Genomic DNA, 20,354 nt, shown 5'->3' with positions numbered 1-20,354 from the left:
GCTCTGGCCGCGTCTTTCCTCCTGGGATCCCCCTGATCTGCACTTGCAGCCCCTCCTCATGCGGGATCTCCAGGGCTTTTCCTCCCCGTTGGATTGCTGCACCGTGGAGCTGCTCAAAACGGCCTCTTCCACGAGGTTCTGCTGCGGGGATTTGTCCTTCCTGGTCTCCTTCCCCTGCTCCATCGGGCCAAGGTTGGGGAATGGGAAATCCTGGTTTGTGGGAAAACAAGGTCTGAGCACGCTGGGTTTGATGGTCCCTCTGCCCGAGGGCAGCTGGAGAAGCCAGGGCCCCTTGCAGCCTCGGGGAGCCCAGAGCCCGCTCAGCACCAACCTCCCGCACCCCTCCAGGCTGCCGGGGGTCCCCCGGCTCCGGGTCCAGCAAGATCCCTGTCCTGCAAAAAACCCCTCCCGGAGACCCTTCCGCCGACTGATTTGGGACGAGCTTCCCCTCCCAGCTCACCTGCGGAGTCCGAGGGGGGGTGATGCTGCCGCAGCCGAGGGAGTTGCTGCCTGAGGGGAAAACTGCGTGTTTCTGCGGCTGCTACTCTCCCTCCCGTTCTGCCCTGGGGAATTCCAAAGCAGCTGCGCCCGCGGGGCACTGGGAGCGATACTAGGAGCACTGGAAGCGATACTGAGAGCCCCAGAAAGGAATTGGCAGCGCTATCCCTGCCAGGACCGCTCTTACTGGGAGCACTGGCTGCAGCCGGCGGTGGGCGGGGCCACATACAAGGGCATGGTTATGCAAATCCAGAGCGATCGCGCGCTGTAATTGGTGGGAGGGAGGACCGCGGGGTTTCCCCAGTCACGTGAGGATCGACGTGGGGGGGGGGCTGGGGATGGCGGCGGCGTCGGGTGAGAGGGGACGGGAACCGGGAATGGGGACGGGGAATGGGAACCGGGTTCGGGAACGGGAAGTGTGACTGGGAATGGGGACTTGGAATGGGACGGGGAATGGGACCGGGAATACGGGACAGGAACCGGGAATGAGAGCGGGGATGGGAATATGGGAGCAGGTCAGGGAATGTGGGAGCAGCAAGCAGAGAGAGAATATGGGATGGGGATTAGTGTTCAGAAGTGTTCCAGTGAAACACCCCGGGGCTGTGAGCTCTGCAGCTGGGCCTGCCCTGGGCTGCTGCGGCCCAGGGCCCCAAGGCTGGAGCTGCAGCCTTGCTCCTGTGTCAAGAACAGGAGCCTCGTGCAGGCCCATGGCCCTTGCATGGCCCCACTATGAGGGAGGGCTCTGAGGCACAGGGGTGCTGGCAGGATGGGCTGCTGTGGCCAGCTGGGGGCCTCTGAGCAATGCCCAAAGCCTTGTACTCTCTGCAGCTGGCCAAGGAGAGCAGCAGGGCTGAAGGGTTCATGTGGCACGGCAGCCCCAGCTGTGAAACCCTCGGCCCCCATGGGAGAGGCGGCCCTCAGGAATGGGACTGGGAATACAGGACAGCACTGGGAATGGAACTGGGAATGGGACCAGGAATGGAGACCAAGATCTGGAATGAGACCGGGAATGGGGGTGGGGACTGAGAAAGGGCACCGGGGAACAGGGACTGGAAATAAGGACAGCGACTGGCAATACAGGAATGGGACCGGGAATACAGGGCTGGGACTGGGATTGGAGACAGTGACTGGGAATGGACCCCAAATACGGGACACAAGCGGGAATGGGACCAGGGATGCAAACATGGGTATGGGACAGGGAATATGGAAAGAGCAACCAGAGAGAGAATATGGGATGTGGATTAGGAAGATTGGGAACCTGAGTACGGGAGCAGAACTAGGAATGTGAACTTTGGAACAAGACAGGGACTATAGAAATGGAAGTATGGAACTGGAGCAGAACTGGGAATATGTCAGTGGGAACAGGACAAGGAATATGGGCCTGGGAATTTGGGAAAGGCAACCAGACAGAGAATTCAGGACACTGACAGGGAATGAGACCTCGAATGGGATCCAAACTGGCATGGGAGCAGGAGTGGGGTGACTTGGGAATGGGCTGGGGGCAAGGGAGCTGGCAGCAGGGACAGGGGGATCCTGGACAAGGCACACCAGGGACCGGGATGGGGGGACATGGGGACAGTTCCAGGGCAGGGGGTCCTTGGTCAGCTGCCCCAGAAACTCTGCCAGGGTGTCCCAGTGCCGACAGAGCTGCTGGGCCTGCAGTGCCCAAAGCCCTGAGCAACCCCCAAGTCCCTCTGAGGAACCCTGAAGTCCCACGAACCCAGCATCCCCCACATCCCCTGGAAGATCCCCCCATGTCCCCTTCCACATCTTAGTTCAACATCTTTATTTCTGCCCCAGTTTTGGGTGTTTGGAAAGGACAAAGAGAAATGCAAAGAAAATACAGGTAACGGGGAGCCAGGAGGATGTGGATCCCCCAGCCAGGTGTCTCCCCAACACGGATCAGTGGCACCACAGATCACCAGGACTCTGCCCACCCAGGGTCACTGGAGATCATCCAATGCAGACCCTGCCATGGGGGATGGAGCTGGAGGAACACAGTCTTGGTTTAAAGACAGGTGTCTGCTGAGGAAGACAGGAGCCTCTCTTGAAATGGAAAATGTAAACTCTCTCTCTCTGTTATAACTTTGAGATTAAGGAGCTCTCAGGCAAAGATATGGGAATAGGAATATCAGATTTTTACTGGGAAAATTAAAAGTATAGTAATATTAAAAAGAAAACACTGATAGAGTTAGAATGCAACCTGACACCCTATTGGTCACAGTGTTGGTAGCAGTCTGATTACATGCAGGCTATAGTTTTACTGGAGTGACAGATGTGGTTTTGTTGAAGCAATGATTTTGGAGAAGGGTGTGTTCTTTTTGATTTTTTTTTTTTTTTAAGATTTACTGGTGATGAAGCTGGGCCTGGTCTTTCTGGTCTTTCTCTAGGAATTTAGTGGGAAAAGGTTGCTGTGATATTTCAAATTTTAGATTTTATTTAGGTAGGAAATGCTTGGCTCTTCCCCTTGGGTGGGGCATTTCAAATGGGATGATGTAATTTGATTAATCATGCAGCGAGACTTAATGGCTTATTAACAGAAAATACCTTTGTTATAAATGAGAAAGAAAGTCTCCATATTTAGCAAAATTTAAGTTGCTTTATTTGATATAGACGGAGCAAGCAGCGCTGGGGAACGTGAGGGGTCAGCGCCCACTCCACACTCTGTCAAACCTTGGTTTGCAGCTCCTTTTTATAGGATGTTTTTCCTCGTAGTAATCAATAACTGTTATTTTTTTTGTTGTCATAATTCTGCCAGGTAAGCGGTGGTGGTCAAAAAAACATCCATGGGACCGCTTGTGAAATCTCTGGACAATTTGTCAAGTAACCATCTGGTTTTGGTAGATAAAGAACAGCAGAAGTGGGAAGTCTGGTCTTAGCAGATAGGTTGCAATTGATTACACAAAGGCAGGAAATCTGATTTTGCAAAATCTTTCAGGCTGTGGGAAATCCTCATTTTGCAAACTGGTATTGAATACAATTTACTAAAAAACACAATATTCATAACAGGGGTATTTAAAGAGAATGATTTAATCATATATATTTTTCTCTATTTTTCTCTATCTAATGTCCATGCTTCATTTCAGACCTAAGTATTCTGGTTTATACAAACCCCACTACTTTTATGATTGACACGAATCTTTTATCAATTATCACACCTTCCTGGACAAAGGATGGGTCCTGAAAGGGGTAAACAAAACTACCCCACCTGGCTTTAACAGCTGGCCTATTAACAGAAGATATTTCCCCCTGCCCCCTGGAGTTATGATGGATGGGTCATGGAAGAGAGAAGGAACACTGCTCCACCTGCTTTTAACAGATGGTGATAGAATATATACTTGTGGTTAACATCTTACATTGCAACCTTAGACTGGCACAAAGCTCTTCTTGCACTCCGGGCACTTGCAGGGCTTCCCTCAGTGGTGCATCTTGGTATCTGGTGAAATGAGAGCTCTGTGAGAAGCTCTTCCCACACTTGGGGCACTCATGGGGCCTGAGACATCACAAGGGGCAGGGCTGTGATGTGCTCTGGTACCTGTGACTGAAGGCTGGTAGGGGGTCTTTTGAGATTCAATGCTTCAGACCCAGGAAGCTGCCAGCCTTCCCAGAGAGAGAGAGTCCTGCAAGGAACTGCCTTCTAGGGGATCTTCTGTCTGTTCTCCTGGCCACTGGATAAGCCTCAGGAAGGGGTAGCTGTGGCCACAAGTCATCAGCTCTGGTCAGTGATTTAATCTCAGCGATTCCAGCTCTGCTTGCAAGGCTTTCCCAGGCTGCCTCAGGGACAGAGAGACGGGAAGCGTCTTATGGCAAATTCCACAAAGATTCCTTTATTATTCAGCAGCTCTGTGAAGGGAGCCAGGAACGACTGCTCCCTAGAGAACTGAGGGAAATAACTGAGGTTTTTATGGGAGAGAGCAAGGGGGAAAGACCAATTGGTTACAAAGGATTAACATGGATACTAGGGCATGGTGGGATAAGAGAAGCTATTCAGTAGCTCACCATGACAAGAAAAGGTGTGCTAACCTAATGAGCATCCTTCTAGGAGGGTTGAGATAAGCTAATCACAGCCCACTCAAGGGAAATTCCTCTAAGGCAAAGCCATGGGCCTCCACATTTGACATCACAAGGAGCAGGGCTGTGATGTGCTCTGGAGCCTGTGACATCACAAGGGGCAGGACTGTGATGTGCTCTGGTGCCTGTGACATCACAAGGAGCAGGGCTGGCTGTGATTTGTTTGGTGCCTGTGAAATCCCAAGGGCAGTGTCACAGTGGGGGCAGCTCTCAATGTCCCCACAGGTCACTCTGTCCAGTGCAGCCGTGCCAGCGGTCACTGCGCACTCGGGGGAGGCTGGGCTGGACGGGGATCCGGGCAGAGATGCCGCCCCCGGGACTGGAGTCTCCCCCTGCCTCTGGGCCCAGCCCCTGGTGGGAGCGCCTTGGGCACAGCACGGGGCTGCTGCTGGGCCAGGGGGAGAGCCCCTGCCAGCTGCCTGGGCCCTTCTGATGCCTGTGCCACATCCCTGTGGCTCCTGTCCCTGCTGCTCCCTGCCACCTTCACTCCCTCCATCAAAGCACCACTCAACCTCTTCACAGTGACCTGTGAAAAGAAAGAGAGAAAGAAAGAATGAGAGAAAGGAAGTGTTGTCAGATGACCCTGGCTGGATGGCCGACACCCACCAAAGCTGCTCTCTCACTCCTCTCCAGATACGGACAGGAGACAGAAAACAGAATGAAGGCTTACTGGGTTGAGATAAGGACTGGGACATATCACTTAGCAAATGTCACAATGGGTGAAACAGGTCTGAAATTGGTGATATTAATTGAATTAACTGCTCTCCAAATCAGACCAGGAGAGTGAGAAGTAAGATAACTGTATCTTCTGCCCATCCCTCCCTCTTTCCCAGCTCTGCCTCCTCCCCCAGTGGGTGCAGGGAGATGGGGAATGGGGGTTCTGGTCAGTTCATCACATGTTGTTTCTCCTGCTGCTGCTCAGGGAGAGGAGCCGTTCCCCTGCTGCACCATGGGGTCCCTCCCTGAGACGCTTCTCCATGAACTTCTCCAAGGTGAGTTCATCTCAGGGACAGCAGTTCTTCATAAACTGCTGCAATGTGGGTCACGTTCCTATGGGCTCGCAAGTCCTACCAGGACCCTGCTCCAGCGTGGGCTTCTCTCTCCACGGGTTGCTGGTCCCTGCCAGGTCCCTGCTCCAGCACGGGTTTCTCATGGGGTCACAGCCTCCACTCAGGCGTCCCCCTGCTCTGGCATGGACCCCTCCAGGCGCTGCAGGTGCACCTCTGCACTCTGTGCCCTCCATGGGCTGCAGGGGCCCAGCTGCCTCACCAGGGACTGCACCACAGAATCTCAGGGCAATCAGCTCCAGCACCTGCAGTAGCTCCTGCCCCTCCTCCTGCCCTGCCCTGGCTGTGTGCACAGTTGTTCCTCTCATGTTCTCGCCCTGCTCTTCCCTGGCCACAGTTACAACTGCACGAGAACTGCTTTTCTTCAGTCTGTTTTCCCAAAGGTGTTCCCACCATTTCTACCTGGCCCAGCCTTGGCCAGCGGCTGGTCCGTCCTGGAGCCAGCTGGCGTTGACTCTGCAGGACATGGAGGAGCAGGTGCTTCCAGCAGCCTCTCACAGAAGGTGCTTCTAGAGACCCCCCATACCAAAACCTGGCCTGGCAAACCTAGTATAAGTGTGGTAGGGTTTTTATTACCATGATTAATTCTTATTATCGCTATTAGCTCTATTATTACTATCAATAGTACAGTTATTCTTAGTTGTGTTATAATTAGTACAGGTATTTTTAGTCTTTTTGACTATTAATCGTTGCTTTATTAGACATCAGAATAAAAGTTCTTAATTGCAAGTAGAAGGTAGGAGTTTGGCAGCTGCTCTCCCTGCCCTATTCTGTGTCATTGCTGCGTGTGAAGCGGCAGCTGCCAGGACCCCCCATTTCCCTGGTTTGGGAAATTGGATGGCATTGCTCACATGTCAGAAAGAGAGGCCTGATTCCAATTAAATGCATTGCCTGAGCTCTTGTAGTCGCAATGCTCAAAGCTTGTTTTCTAACGTTGCTGACTTGCTCAGCTTCTGTTCATATTTGCGATTTTGGACCAAAATGTTGTCAGATGTGATTTTGCAAGGTTTTCTGTAATGAGCTGTCTGTTTTGCTCTTGGATTTCTTAATGGTGGGTCAGAACGGAATGCAGCATTTTGGGTGGGAGCCCTTCAGTCTGATCTGGGACTGTCTGAGCAGCAGCTGGTTTTGCACCTGTAAGCAGAGATAGCAAAGATTGCATGAAGTGAATATTGTGCCCGGTTGCGGAAGCCGTAGCGCCTGGCGAGCGCGGGGCAGCTGCCGGGATCTTCGGGGCACGGAGGAGCCGCAGACGGACGTTGCAAGTGGCTCCTTCGGGGCAGGATTTTGTCCCGATGCGGGGGAATTGCCGCGGGCTGGGCGGGCTGGGGCCTCTGCCGAGCGCCGTCGCCTTTCCCCGGGAGCCCCCGGGCAGAGCTCTGTGTTCAGGGCCGAGGGCCAGGCACCCGCTCGGCGGCTCCGAGACGGCAGAGTTTTGGGGGTGCCGCTGTTGGGGGCAGTGCCGGGGGAGTTGCCCCGGGCTGGAGACTCAAGGGCGCCGAGGATGGCGAGCACCCAGTCCATGTGGCATGGGACAGCTGCGGACATGCCTGGGGGGCAACCTGTGTGGGGGCTGAGGAGGTTTAAGAAGTTGGAGAGGATTGGAGGAGGGGGAAGGCACCCAAAAACGTACCAGAAGCAAGAAGGTGCCTGAATTTAGGGGAAAGGATGGAAAATGGGGGAAAGGATCCAAAAGATGAGGAAGGGAAGCAAAATAAGGGGAAAGGAAACAAAATAAATGGTAAAGACTCAAAAGAGGGGGAAAGACACAAAATAGGGGATAAAGTATCCAGAATAGGGAGAAAGTATCCAAAATAAGGGGGGAAGACCCAAAATCCAAGGAGAAAAGGTTTCATGGGGTGTCATAACTGTCATGGCGTGTCCCTACGTGTGCTGGGGTGGGTGCAGACACTCAGCACCAGGAGCAGCCACGGAAACATCCTGAGGGACACAGGGAGACTCTGCAGGACATGGGCTGGGGACCTTGGAGGATCAGGCCCCACCAGGGGTGGAGGACAGGAACATAGGAGGAGACATGGGGGCACATGGAAGGGGACAGGGACACACAGAGGTAATGGCCACAGTGGAGGATGAGGACAAATGGAGGGGAAGGGACACAGTGCCACCAGGACACACAGCAGGGGACAACATTGCCACACCTGTGGGGACACTGCCACTAGGACACCACTGGTGACACCCTGCATGGGACACTGCTGGTGGCACTGACATTTGCGCTGTCCTCAGAGGTGGTTGGGCTCCCCTGAGGGTGGTGGCCCTGGTACACTGTGGTGGCTGTCACTTGCTTCCACACCCCTTGTCACCAACTGAACAAGCCCTGACAACAACTTGTCGACAACCCTCCCGCCCTGGTGGATGGTGACATTCAGCTGGGATACTGCAGCAGTGATGGTGGGAATGTGGTGGCAGGAACTGCATTAGGCAGTGCTTTGCCATGGCTGAGATGAAGGTGCTGGTGGCATTGATGCTGTCCCAGTTCGTGTCCCCACCCATGTCCATGTACCTTCATGTCCCCAGCTGGGTCTGTGTCCCCATCCATGTCTATGTCTCCATGAAAGGCTGTGTCCCCTCACGTCCCCATCCATGACCTCACCCATGTCCTTGTCCGCCACATGTCCCCATCCATGCCTTACTTCAACATTTTATTTTAACCCCATGTTGAGGGTTAGTTCTTTCTATTTTTTTTTTTCCCTCTGTGGAATTTTCCCCATTGTCATGCTAAGATACCTGTTGACTGGGCCCTGGTGACAAGGGGGAGGGGACGGGAGGGAAGAAGCAAGCCCTGCGAGATTCAAACAGCCAGAAGAGGAAGAGGAAGGCTGGGCCTCGGCCCATTTCCCCCGCGGAGTTCGGACGAGAAGGACGATCGCCGTCTGTGTCCCATCCCAGCGTCGGGAAACCACCATCGGACCCTGCCCGGCTGTCTTCTCGCTGTGAACTACCACCATCCAGCACTCTACTGAGCACCGGGACCGACACCGTGAGCGGAGAGCTCTCTCTCCATCTCTCTCTCCCCCTGGGACAGCTCTGCCATCACCCCCAGCCCTCCTGCAGCTCTGCGGGAGCCACCCGCCCCCAGCACCGGGAACTGCAGCTCAGGGAAAAGGTGCCTGCAGCCAAAAAACACTGGGACTGAGTTACTGTTCTGTTTGTGGGTAATTTCATAGCTGTTGTTGTTCTTGTTTGTCTTGTTAAATATACTAGTAAAGAACTGTTATTCCTACCCCCATATCTTTGCCTGAGAGCTCTCTTAATTCCGAAATTATAATAATCGGAAGAATCATATTTTCTTTCAGTCCAAGGGGAAGCTTCTGCTTTCCTTGGCAAACACCTGTCCTTCAAACCAGGACAGATTTTGGCGCCCAACGTGGGGCCCGAGGGCATTGAGAGAAAAGGGTGAAAAAGGAATAACAGTTCTTGAGTTACCTCAGTTTTGTGTTAGGTGGCATCATGTTGTCCAGCTTACCGTGGTTTGGGCTCCATGTGGCCACAGCTCTATCTCTCCCATTTGCAATCCCTTACTTGAACATGGGTCCTATAACTCAGGCTGCTGTAACTATTATCCAGTTCCTTTTGTGGGCTGATAACATGAGAAATTCATGGATTTTTAACTTCCTCTGGAAGGTGGGCACATGGATTCGGAGCTATCACACTCTAACTGTATGTTTTTGGGGCTACTTTAATAATGGTACATACTGTGAGGATATGACACCAGGGAAAATTTTGTCCCAACACCTTACACAGTTTTTTGGGTCTGCTCCACCAGCTTTTGAGGGGTTCAAATCTCTTCTAAGCAGTAATGATATCATACAGTGGCTGACATTGCTAATAGGCCTTGTAAACCTGTTCTATTTAACATTCCGAGATGAGGGGAGATTGACTTGGATGACAACCCTGATACGTCCCCCAAGGAATAGGGATCCTGCCCCAGAGCCTGGCCCTGCCCCAGAGCCTGGCTCTGCCCCAGAGACTAAGGACTCTGCCCCAGAGCCTGACCCTGCCCCTGCCCCAGAGACTAAGGATTCTCCCCCAGAGACTAAGGATTCTGTCCCAGAGCCTGACTCTGCCCCTGCCCCAGAGACTAAGGATTCTGCCCCAGAGACTAAGGATTCTGCCCCAGAGACTAAGGATGTTGCCCCTGAGCCTGATTCTGCCCCAGAGCTCACCTCAGAAAGGAACCATCCAGAGTGGGTGGGGTTTCTAGTGAAGGAGATGGGCCAAATGCTGAAGGAGTACCTTTCCCCAGCTCTTGAGAAACTCTCCCTCTGCCTTAAAGAGGGAGAACCTGATGGTGCAGCAGTGGAACCCACAAATGTTACATCTCTCCAGGCTCCAGCTGAACTGCAAGGGCACTCACAGCCAGCAGCAGTTGCCCCCGTGGAAACTAGAAAGTCTAAGGTGAAAACAAAGCACCTAGATAATAATGATCAGAAAGCAGGGCCCTCACAACCAGCAGGGGAGCCAGAGGTTGAGATCGTCACAGAGTCCCTGTCATACGAGAGTCTCCGTAATCTCCGTAAGGATGTTGTACGAAGGGGCCGTGAGGCTTTTACAACGTGGTTACTGCGGGTCTGGGACCTTATGGGTACAGGTGTGCAGCTGGATGGTACTGAGGCAAGGAATTTGGGACCCCTAACCCAAGACTCAGGTGTGGATCACATATTCGTAAGGGAACGAGGCCCCCTTTCCCTCTGGGAGCGGCTTTTAATGAGTGTAAGAGAGAGGTTTGTCCATAGAGAATGCAGGAGCACCACCATAGAATGTGCTGGAAAACCGCTGAGGAGGGGATCCAACAGCTGAGAGAAGTAGCAATACTGGAAGTACTCTTTGGGACGGGTGGACAACGACAATGACCCCGACAAGGTCAGGTGCACAGGGCAGATGTTGTGGAATCTGGCACACCTGGGGCCATCTCAATACACCACATTCATTGCAGCCATTAATGCTGACACCAACCACGAGACAGTGGGTTCTGTTGCCGATAAGCTCAGAAATTTTGAGAGTATAATGAATGGCCCAATGCAGGCTCAGGTCTCTGCCGTGATTAGGGAACTCAGATAGGAGTTCAAGGAGGAGATAAGAGGGGTGAGGGAGGAGATGAGGAAGGTCAATGCAGCACCAGTGCGAGTCACAGATCCCAGAGTTAGAGCCCAACGTCCCCCAGCTAAGGAGAGAGGATACACCCCACGAGCTGACCTGTGGTTCTTTCTGCGTGACCATGGGGAAGACATGAGGAGGTGGGATGGGAAACCCACTTCTGCCCTGGCAGCACGGGTGCGTCAACTCAAGGAGGGAAACACTAACCAAAGGAGCTCCACTAAAGTGAAGGTAGCCTCAACTTCCCATAACCAAGATGCAGGGTATTACAAAAGGGAGGATGATTTGTCAGATCCCCTTGAGGGAACCTCCAACATGTATGCCCAGGAAGGAAATAATAACCAGTGCTAGAGGGGCCCTGCCTCTAGCCAGGGAGAGGCACGGGAAAACTGGGTCTTTTGGACGGTGTGGATCCGATGGCCTGGCACATCAGAGCCACAAAAACATAGGGCCTTAGTTGATACTGGTTCACAGGTCACCCTAATACCATCAGAACATGTGGGGGAAGAGCCTGTTTCTATTGCTGGGGTGACAGGGGGATCACAGGAATTGACTTTGCTGGAGGCTGAGGTGAGCCTGACTGGGAAAGAGTGGCAGAAACATCCAATTGTGACTGGCCCAGAGGCACCGTGTATTCTAGGCATAGACTTCCTGAGGAATGGCTATTACAAAGACCCAAAGGGACTCAGGTGGGCTTTTGGAATAGCTGCTGTAGAGGCAGAAAACATTAAGCAATTGAACACCTTGCTTGGACTGTCAGAGAACCCATCTGTAGTGGGACTCCTGAAGGTGAAGGAGCAGCAAGTGCCAATTGCCACCTCCACAGTGCACCACCGGCAGTACAGGAAAAATCGAGATGCCGTGATCCCCATCCACAAGATGATCCGTGAGCTGGAGGGCCAAGGGGTGGTCAGCAGAACCCACTCACCCTTCAACAGCCCCATCTGGCCTGTGCGCAAGTCTGATGGAGAATGGAGATTGACTGTGGACTATCGTGCATTGAATGGAGTGACTCCACCGCTGAGCGCTGCCGTGCCGGACATGCTGGAACTCCAGTACGCGCTGGAGTCCAAGGCAGCAAAGTGGTACGCCACCATTGACATTGCCAATGCATTTTTCTCCATTCCTCTGGCAGCAGAGTGCAGGCCTCAGTTTGCTTTCACCTGGAGGGGCGTGCAGTACACCTGGAACCGACTGCCCCAGGGGTGGAAACACAGCCCCACCATCTGCCATGGACTGATCCAGGCTGCACTGGAAAAGGGTGAAGCTCCAGAACATCTGCAATACATTGATGACATCATTGTGTGGGGGAACACGGCAATGGAATTATTTGAGAAAGGAGAAAAGATCATCCAGATTCTGCTGGGAGCCGGTTTTGCCATCAAGAGGAGCAAAGTCAAAGGTCCTGCCCGAGAGATCCAGTTCCTGGGAGTAAAGTGGCAAGACGGGCGGCGCCAAATCCCCACTGAGGTCATCAATAAGATCACCGCGATGTCTCCACCAACCAACAAGAAGGAAACACAAGCTTTCCTAGGTGCCATAGGCTTTTGGAGAATGCACATTCCTGAGTACAGCCAGATCGTGAGCCCTCTCTACCTGGTCACCCGGAAGAAGAACGAATTCCACTGGGGCCCTGAGCAGCAGCAAGCCTTTGCCCAGATCAAGCAGGAGATCGCTCATGCTGTAGCCCTCGGCCCAGTCAGGACGGGACCAGAGGTGAAGAATGTGCTCTACTCTGCAGCCGGGAACAAGGGCTTGTCCTGGAGCCTTTGGCAGAAGGTACCTGGTGAGACCCGAGGCCGACCTCTGGGATTCTGGAGTCGAAGTTACAGAGGATCTGAAGCCAACTACACCCCAACAGAGAATGAGATCTTGGCTGCTTATGAAGGAGTTCAAGCTGCCTCAGAAGTGATTGGCACAGAAGCACAGCTCCTCCTGGCACCCCGACTACCAGTGCTGGGGTGGATGTTTAAAGGGAAGGTCCCCTCTACCCACCACGCCACCGATGCCACATGGAGCAAGTGGATTGCCCTCATCACACAGCGCGCCCGTATCGGAAACCCAAATCGCCCTGGGATTTTGGAAATAATTACAAACTGGCCAGAAGGTGAAAATTTTGGTCTTGCCGATGAAGAGGAGCAAGAACAAGTGACCCGGGCTGATGAAGCCCCGCCATACAACCAACTGCCAGCAGATGAAACTCGCTACGCTCTTTTCACTGACGGTTCCTGTCGCATCGTGGGGATGAACCGGAAGTGGAAAGCAGCCGTATGAAGCCGCACACGACAGGTTGCACAAGCTACTGAAGGAGAAGGTGGATCAAGTCAACTTGCTGAACTCAAAGCTGTTCAGCTGGCCCTGGACATTGCTGAAAGAGAGAAGTGGCCAAAGCTTTACCTTTACACTGATTCATGGATGGTAGCCAATGCTCTGTGGGGCTGGCTGGAAAGATGGAAAAAAGCTAACTGGCAACGTAGGGGAAAGCCAATCTGGGCTGCTGATGAGTGGAAAGACATTGCCAGTCGGGTAGAGAAGCTACCCGTAAAGGTCCATCATGTAGATGCCCATGTCCCCAAGAGTCGGGCTAATGAGGAGCACCAACACAATGAGCAAGTAGATCAGGCTGCAAGGATAGAGGTGTCACAGATAGACTTAGACTGGCAACACAAAGGAGAGTTGTTCCTGGCTCGATGGGCCCACGATGCCTCAGGTCACCAAGGCAGAGATGCTACCTATAAGTGGGTATGAGATAGAGGGGTGGATCTCACCATGGACAGTATTTCCCAGGTTATCCATGACTGTGAGATGTGTGCTGCCATCAAGCAAGCCAAGCGAGTGAAGCCCCTCTGGTATGGGGGGCGGTGGTCCAAATATAAGTATGGGGAGGCCTGGCAGATTGACTACATCACACTGCCTCAGACACGCCAAGGCAAGTGTTACGTGCTGACCATGGTAGAAGCCACCACTGGATGGTTGGAGACCTACCCTGTGCCTCATGCCACTGCCCGCAACACCATCCTGGGCCTGGAAAAACAAGTCCTTTGGAGACATGGTACCCCTGAGAGAATTGAGTCAGACAATGGGACTCATTTCAAGAACAGCCTCATAAGCACCTGGGCCAGAGAACACGGCATCGAGTGGGTGTACCACATTCCTTATCACGCACCAGCGGCTGGGAAAGTGGAACGGTGCAATGGGCTGCTTAAAACCACCTTGAAGGCACTGGGCGGGGGGACTTTCAAAAACTGAGAGATTAATCTACCAAAGGCCACATGGTTAGTGAACACCCGAGGTTCCACTAATCGAGCAGGCCCTGCCCAGTCTGAGCCCTTGAGAACACCAGATGGGGACAAGGTTCCAGTGGTGCATATGAGAGGTATGCTAGGAAAAACTGTTTGGGTGAACCCTGCCTCCAGCAAAGACAATCCAATTCAGGGGGTGGTTTTTGCTCAAGGGCCAGGGTGTACCTGGTGGATCATGCAAAGGGATGGAAAGACCAGATGCATACCCCAAGGAGACATTGTTTTAGGGTGAACTACCTACAATACTGTGCCTGTATCTGTAACTGTATGGATGTCTATAATTTGAAGGTTTTTAATTTGATTTGGCATGATGGTAGGGGAAAATTCGGGGTGGATAATGTTGAGGGTTAGTTCTTTCTTTTTTTTTTTTCCCTCTGTGGAATTTTCCCCATTGTCATGCTAAGATACCTGTTGACTGGGCCCTGGTGACAAGGGGGAGGGGACGGGAGGGAAGAAGCAAGCCCCGCGAGATTCAAACAGCCAGAAGAGGAAGAGGAAGGCTGGGCCTCGGCCCATTTCTCCCGCGGAGTTCGGACGAGAAGGACGATCGCCGTCTGTGTCCCATCCCAGCGTCGGGAAACCACCATCGGACCCTGCCCGGCTGTCTTCTCGCTGTGAACTACCACCATCCAGCACTCTGCTGAGCACCGGGACCGACACCGTGAGCGGAGAGCTCTCTCTCCATCTCTCTCTCCCCCTGGGACAGCTCTGCCATCACCCCCAGCCCTCCTGCAGCTCTGCGGGAGCCGCCCGCCCCCAGCACCGGGAACTGCAGCTCAGGGAAAAGGTGCCTGCAGCCAAAAAACACTGGGACTGAGTTACTGTTCTGTTTGTGGGTAATTTCATAGCTGTTGTTGTTCTTGTTTGTCTTGTTAAATATACTAGTAAAGAACTGTTATTCCTACCCCCATATCTTTGCCTGAGAGCTCTCTTAATTCCGAAATTATAATAATCGGAAGAATCATATTTTCTTTCAGTCCAAGGGGAAGCTTCTGCTTTCCTTGGCAAACACCTGTCCTTCAAACCAGGACACCCCAGTTACAGGGCTTTCAAAGGAATGAACAGAAACCTTTTTGTTTCAAGGCCAAAACAAAAGAATTTATGTGTCCCTGCTGGCAAAGCATCCACATGCTTGGCTGGGTGGGAAGAACCCTTTTTGAAGGGGTTTCCACCCCACCATCTCCAAAATTGTGGGGTTTGCCCCAATATGTTCCCATTTGGCTGTGGAAGATGCCCATGAGCCAGAAAGGATTAAAATGATGGATTTCTATTGGAGAAGACCTCCAAGGCCATTCAGTGTTGCTTGATGCCACCAGAAGATGCAAAGAGTGAGATTTTTCTCGGGTCAGAAGTCGACAAACGTGCTCTTCACAATGGATTTCTGATGTTGATCTGTGGATATGTCCAGGTGCTCAAGGGAAGCCAGGAGGATGAAGAGCCGCCCAGCCAGGTGTCTTCCTAACATGGATCACCGGGGCTCTGCCCACCAGGGGTCACTCGGCATCATCCAGCACAGATCCTGCCATGGAGAATGGAGCTGGAGCAGCACATGAAGCTCTTCCTGCACTTGATTTGCAGGGCTTCCCTTAGTGGTGCCTCCATTGGTGTTTGGTCAGGTGAGAGCTCTGTGAAAAGCTCTTCCCACACTCAGAACACTCATAGGGCCTCTCCCCAGTGTGGATGCGCCGGTGGGTGACGAGGTTGGAGTTGTGCCTGAAGCCCTTCCTGTAGTCGGGGCAGCAGAAGGGCCTCTCCTCTATGTGAATGCGCTGGTGCAGGAGGAGACTGGAGCTGGTCAGAAACCTCTTGCTGCATTTATCACACTCATAGGGCTGTTCCCCTGTGTGGATCCTTTGGTGGACAATCAGTTCAGAGCTTGTCCTGAAGCACTTCCCACACTGCCCACACTCATAGGGCATCTCCCCAGTGTGGATGCGCCTGTGGGAGACAAGGCGGGAGTTGTATTTGAAGCCCTTCCCACAGTCAGGGCAGCGGAAGGGCCTCTCTTCTGTGTGAATCCGCTGATGCATGACGAGATTGGAGCTGGTCTGAAACCTCTTCCTGCGTATGTCACATTCATAGGGCCTCTCCCCAGTGTGGATCATCTGGTGGCGGATCAGTTTGAATCTCGTACTGAAGCTCTTTCCACACTCCCCGCACTCATAGGGCCGTTCCCCCATGTGGATTCTCCAGTGCCAGATCAGGGAGGATCTCTTGCTGAAGCTCTTCCCACAATTTGAACACTTGTGGGGCTTATCCGCATCATGAAGATGCTCATGGAACCCCAGCTCTGAGCTCTGGCTGCAGCTCTGTCCGGTTCTTTGGCCCTGGTTCTCCTCCTCGGATACCCAAGAACTGTGTTTGCAGCCCATCCTCATGTGGGATCTCCCGGGCTTTTCCTCCTCGCTGGTTTCCTGTGCAATGGAGCTGCTCCAAACAGCCTCTTCCACAAGGTTCTGCTGCAGGGATTTGTCCTCCCTGGTCTCCATCCTCAGCTCCTTGTCTAGAGGGGGAAGGACAAGGAGAAGATGGGATTTGCCTCTGTTCCAGAGGGAGGGGGAAGGAGATCCCCCCAGCACGTCCCTGGCAGGACGGCGTCGGCAGCGGGGCTGTCCTGCAGCCGGGGGCCGTGCTGGGCTGGGAGATGGAGCAGGACAGAGGGTGAAAGGGGCAGGGACTTCCTCCTCACCTGCCTGGGGCTCCGGGGGCATGTTCTTCTTCCTCACGGCCTCATCCTCCATCGGGCCAAGGTTTAGGAATGGGAAATCCATTTTTGGGGGAAAAGAAGGGTTGAGCGCGTTGGGTTTATGTTCCTGCGGGCCAAGTTCAGCTGGACAAGCCAGTGCCCCTTTCAGCCTCAGAGAGCCTGGGGCTGCTTATCACCAACCTCCCACACCCCTCCAGGCTGCCGGGGGTCCCCCGGCTCCGGGATCGCCCCTCTGCGCTCTCCCCGCTCCGGGGTTCCCGTATTCCCCCACGGCTCTCCCGGATATCCCCAGAACCGATCTCGCCCCCTCTCCGCCAGAACGAGCGATAGCAATGTGGGACCCGCCAAGATCCCTCCCGGGGCATTTCCGGCTGAGCTTCGGGGTCCTGCAAGATCCAAACATCTCCTGCCCCACAAAGAAACCTCCAGGAGACCTCCCCACGATGGATTTGGGGCGAGCTCCCCCTCCCAGCTCACCTGCGGCTTCCGGGGGGAGGGGTGATGCCGGGGAAGTCGGGGAAGCTGCGGCCTAGAGCGGGCGAGCGAGTGAGCCGCTCGGTTCTGCTGCTGCTCTTCCTTCCACTACTCTTCTTCCTTCCGCTCCTCCTCCCCCAGCCCGGCCCGGCCCGGTGCCGACGCGCAAAAGCAGCCGCGCTCCGCCCTGGGGGATTGCAAAGCGGTTGCGCCCCGCGCGGCACTGGGAAGTGATACTGGGAGCACTGGTAACGATCCTGACAGCACCTAGAAGCAACTGGGAGCGCTCTCCCTGCCAGTACCGCTCTTACTGGGAGCACTGGGAGGGAACTGGGAGCAAACTGCGCCTAGACCCGGCTACAGCCGGTGGTGGGCGGTGTCGGAGCAGAGGGCGTGGTTATGCAAATCTAGGAGCGATCGCGCGCTGTGATTGGTGTGCGGAAGCAGCGCGGGGTTCTCCCTGGTCACGTGAGGGCGGGAGCGGTGGGCAGAGCGATGGCGGCGGCGTGCGGTGAGAGGGAACGGGAATGGGAGCGGGAGCGGGAACGGGAGTGGGAACGGGGACTGGAATGGGGACTGGAATGGGGACAGGGACCGAGAATGGAAACAGGGAATGGGGACAGGGACCGGGAATACAGGACCGGGAATGGGGACAGGGACTGGGATAGGGACAGCCCCGTGTCATGCCCTGGGGACCGAGGAGGGGACAGGGACAGGGGAGGAGCCAGGGACTGGGCTGTCGCACCGTGACCTTGCTGAACTGGGAGCTCGCGTGTCTCATTTTCGGGGCTCCTGCCCCCCACCTCCCCCCCCCCCCCCCCCCCCCCCCCGCCCCGGGGGTTCCTCTCGTCGTGTTCTGGGGGGGAAGCAGTCAGCACCCACAGTACCCCTCCAGTAGCTCCCAGTATCCCCAGTAACCTCAGTGCTGCCAGACCAGTATGGGGGCTTAAGATAGATCCTGGTTTGGTGTCCAGTTCCAGTGCCCAGCCCCAGACCCGGTGTCCATTGGTCTAGTCCCAGTCCCCACCACGTTTCCAGCTGCTGTGTCATGATGCCAGGCATTGTCCCAGGTGGCTTCCAGCCCCAGTGCCAGTCCCAGTTCCCAGGGCCATGATGCCAAGATTGGGCTTGGTGTAGGGCCCTGGGCATGACTGGGGCACAGCGTGAAGGGTTTCATGGGACATGGGACTAAAGACATGAAACATGGGACATGGGGCATATAGGACATGACACAGGGTGCAGGGTGTGGTATAGGACACAGGACATGACCTTGAGCATGGCACAGGACACGGAACAGGACACAGGGACAGGGGACATGATTTTGGAGCATGGTACCTGCCCCAGCCCGTGATGCATGAGTTCCTGTGCCCACATGTGCCCCACACGTCACCTGCCACCCCCCCTGCGGCACCACCATGTTCTCACCGGTGTCCCTCCTGCCTGCTGGGTACAGTTTGGTGGCCTCGGATGTGGCCTTCCCAGTGTGGGTCCTGCTCTGCCACAAGCCCTGGGGACATCATCCCTGCCCAGTGGCACCAGGTGTCTATCCATCGGCGATAACTGGGACAAGTCCCACACGGTGGCATCAGGTGGCACCTGTGCCACTGGCAGCAGAGATGTCTACAAGGGGGTAACTGAAGGGACAGAACAGGGTGCAGGTGCTCACAGTGTCCCTGTCATCCACAGGGGGTGGTGATCAGGGGTGTCAGGATGAGGTGGTCATAGAGGTGCCACCAGGGGTGTGGTGATACCAAGGCACACATGGCCATGGAAGTGCCGCCGCAGGTGCTGGAATGCCCGTGGAGATGCCACCACGAGCACGGCAGTGCCAGGGGACACATTAGTCTATGGTGTGGCAATGCTGGTGGGCATGGCAGTGACAGGCCAGGCGTGGGGCCAGGCTGGGGTGGCTCCGTGCCCACCCCATGGGTGGCCCTGCTGGTTGCAAGCCGTTTTGGTTGGTGTCTGTGCCAGTGCCTGGCCCGGTGCTACCGTTAATGCCAGCCCTGGCACAGGGACATGCACAGGTGTGGGAGTGACAAGGGGGACTGGGCACCCCGAGGGCTGTGCCAGGCCAGCACCTCCCACCCCATGCCTTTGTCCTCAAGAAGGTGGCACACGGACACCGAAAGGGGTTAGAAGAGTTGGGGACACAGTGGTCATCTGGGGACATGAAGGACCTCAGCCTATGGAGGTGATTTGGGACACTGGTGTGATTTGAGGACGCTGAGGTGCCCCAGTGCTATCCCCAGCACTGTTTCCCTGTCCCCACAGTACCTGGCTGTCCTCAACAAGACCCTGGGCCACTACCCCTATGCTGGCACTGCAGGTGTCACCAGAGATGGCACCAGGCACAGCACTTCTTCCGCACAGGGGACATTGACCCTGGTAATGACACCTTCGACATTGCCTCCAGCGTCATCACTGGTGGGGACACTTGGGGTTTGGGTTTTAGAGTTAGGGTTGGGATTTGAGATTTGGGATACTCTAAAGGCATTTGGGATGGTCCCAAGAGGTTTAGGAGTAGGGTTTTGGTTTGGGGTTTGGGGTTTGGGTTTGAGGTGCAAGGTTTGGGATGGTCCTGGAGTATATGTGATTCAGGATTTGGGAAGTCCCAGGGTTTCTGAGCTCTCAGCATTCCCTGACCCCAGTCCCAAGCCCACAGAGTGCCTGGGGGTGTACCCTGGAGACCCCCAGCTGCTGGTGCTGGATTGCACTGACAGCAATTTCACCCTCCAATTCCACAGGTAAATCCCACAAGTCCCACCCAGGGAAGTTTCCCATCCCTAAAATCCAAGTGTTGGATTTGCGACCCCTTTTTCCGAATTCCTGTGTGGGATTATGGGATGAAATTTTCCCTTTCCCAGGGTAATTTTTGGGGATTTTGTGGCCAAGTTTTCCCTTTCCTGATGTTTTCTGGGGGATTTTGGTGCAGAATTTTTCCTTTTCTAGAATGTTTTTTTTTTTTTTTGTTATTTTGGGAACTCCTGAGGTTTTTGGGGATTTCAGGTGGAATTTTCCATTAGCATTGGATTTTTTGAGATTTTGGGGTGGAAATTTTCCTTTTTTTTTTTTTAGGATTTTGGGGTGGAATTTTAATTTCTGGGGGATTTTTGGGGT

The 20,354-nt window shown here is 54.2% G+C and overlaps 1 protein-coding gene across 1 annotated transcript; it reads right to left on the bottom strand.

The window, feature by feature from the left end:
- Window positions 1-13,912: 13,912 nt before the first annotated feature.
- On the bottom strand, window positions 13,913-17,706 carry LOC134057437 (zinc finger protein 239-like). The gene is made up of 3 exons (XM_062514423.1): window positions 17,238-17,706; window positions 16,743-16,883; window positions 13,913-16,556 (listed from the first exon to the last, which is right to left on the bottom strand). Exons 2-3 carry the CDS (start codon window positions 16,822-16,824, stop codon window positions 15,640-15,642), a joined length of 999 nt encoding a protein of 332 aa, XP_062370407.1. The 5' UTR covers window positions 16,825-16,883; window positions 17,238-17,706; the 3' UTR covers window positions 13,913-15,639.
- Window positions 17,707-20,354: the final 2,648 nt, after the last annotated feature.

The sequence above is a fragment of the Cinclus cinclus genome, unplaced genomic scaffold (assembly GCF_963662255.1).
Source record: "Cinclus cinclus unplaced genomic scaffold, bCinCin1.1 SCAFFOLD_74, whole genome shotgun sequence".
Lineage (NCBI taxonomy): Eukaryota > Metazoa > Chordata > Aves > Passeriformes > Cinclidae > Cinclus > Cinclus cinclus.
Note: the sequence above shows the minus strand (reverse complement) of the source record. Positions and strands in the feature narration are given on the sequence as shown.

Excerpts from the sequence above, each read along its gene's own strand:
- LOC134057437 (XM_062514423.1), bottom strand. The coding sequence starts at position 16,824 with ATGGATTTCCCATTCCTAAACCTTGGCCCGATGGAGGATGAGGCCGTG. Across the intron at positions 16,557-16,742 it reads GCCCCCGGAGCCCCAGGCAG|ACAAGGAGCTGAGGATGGAG; the intron begins GTGAGGAGGAAG and ends TTCCCCCTCTAG.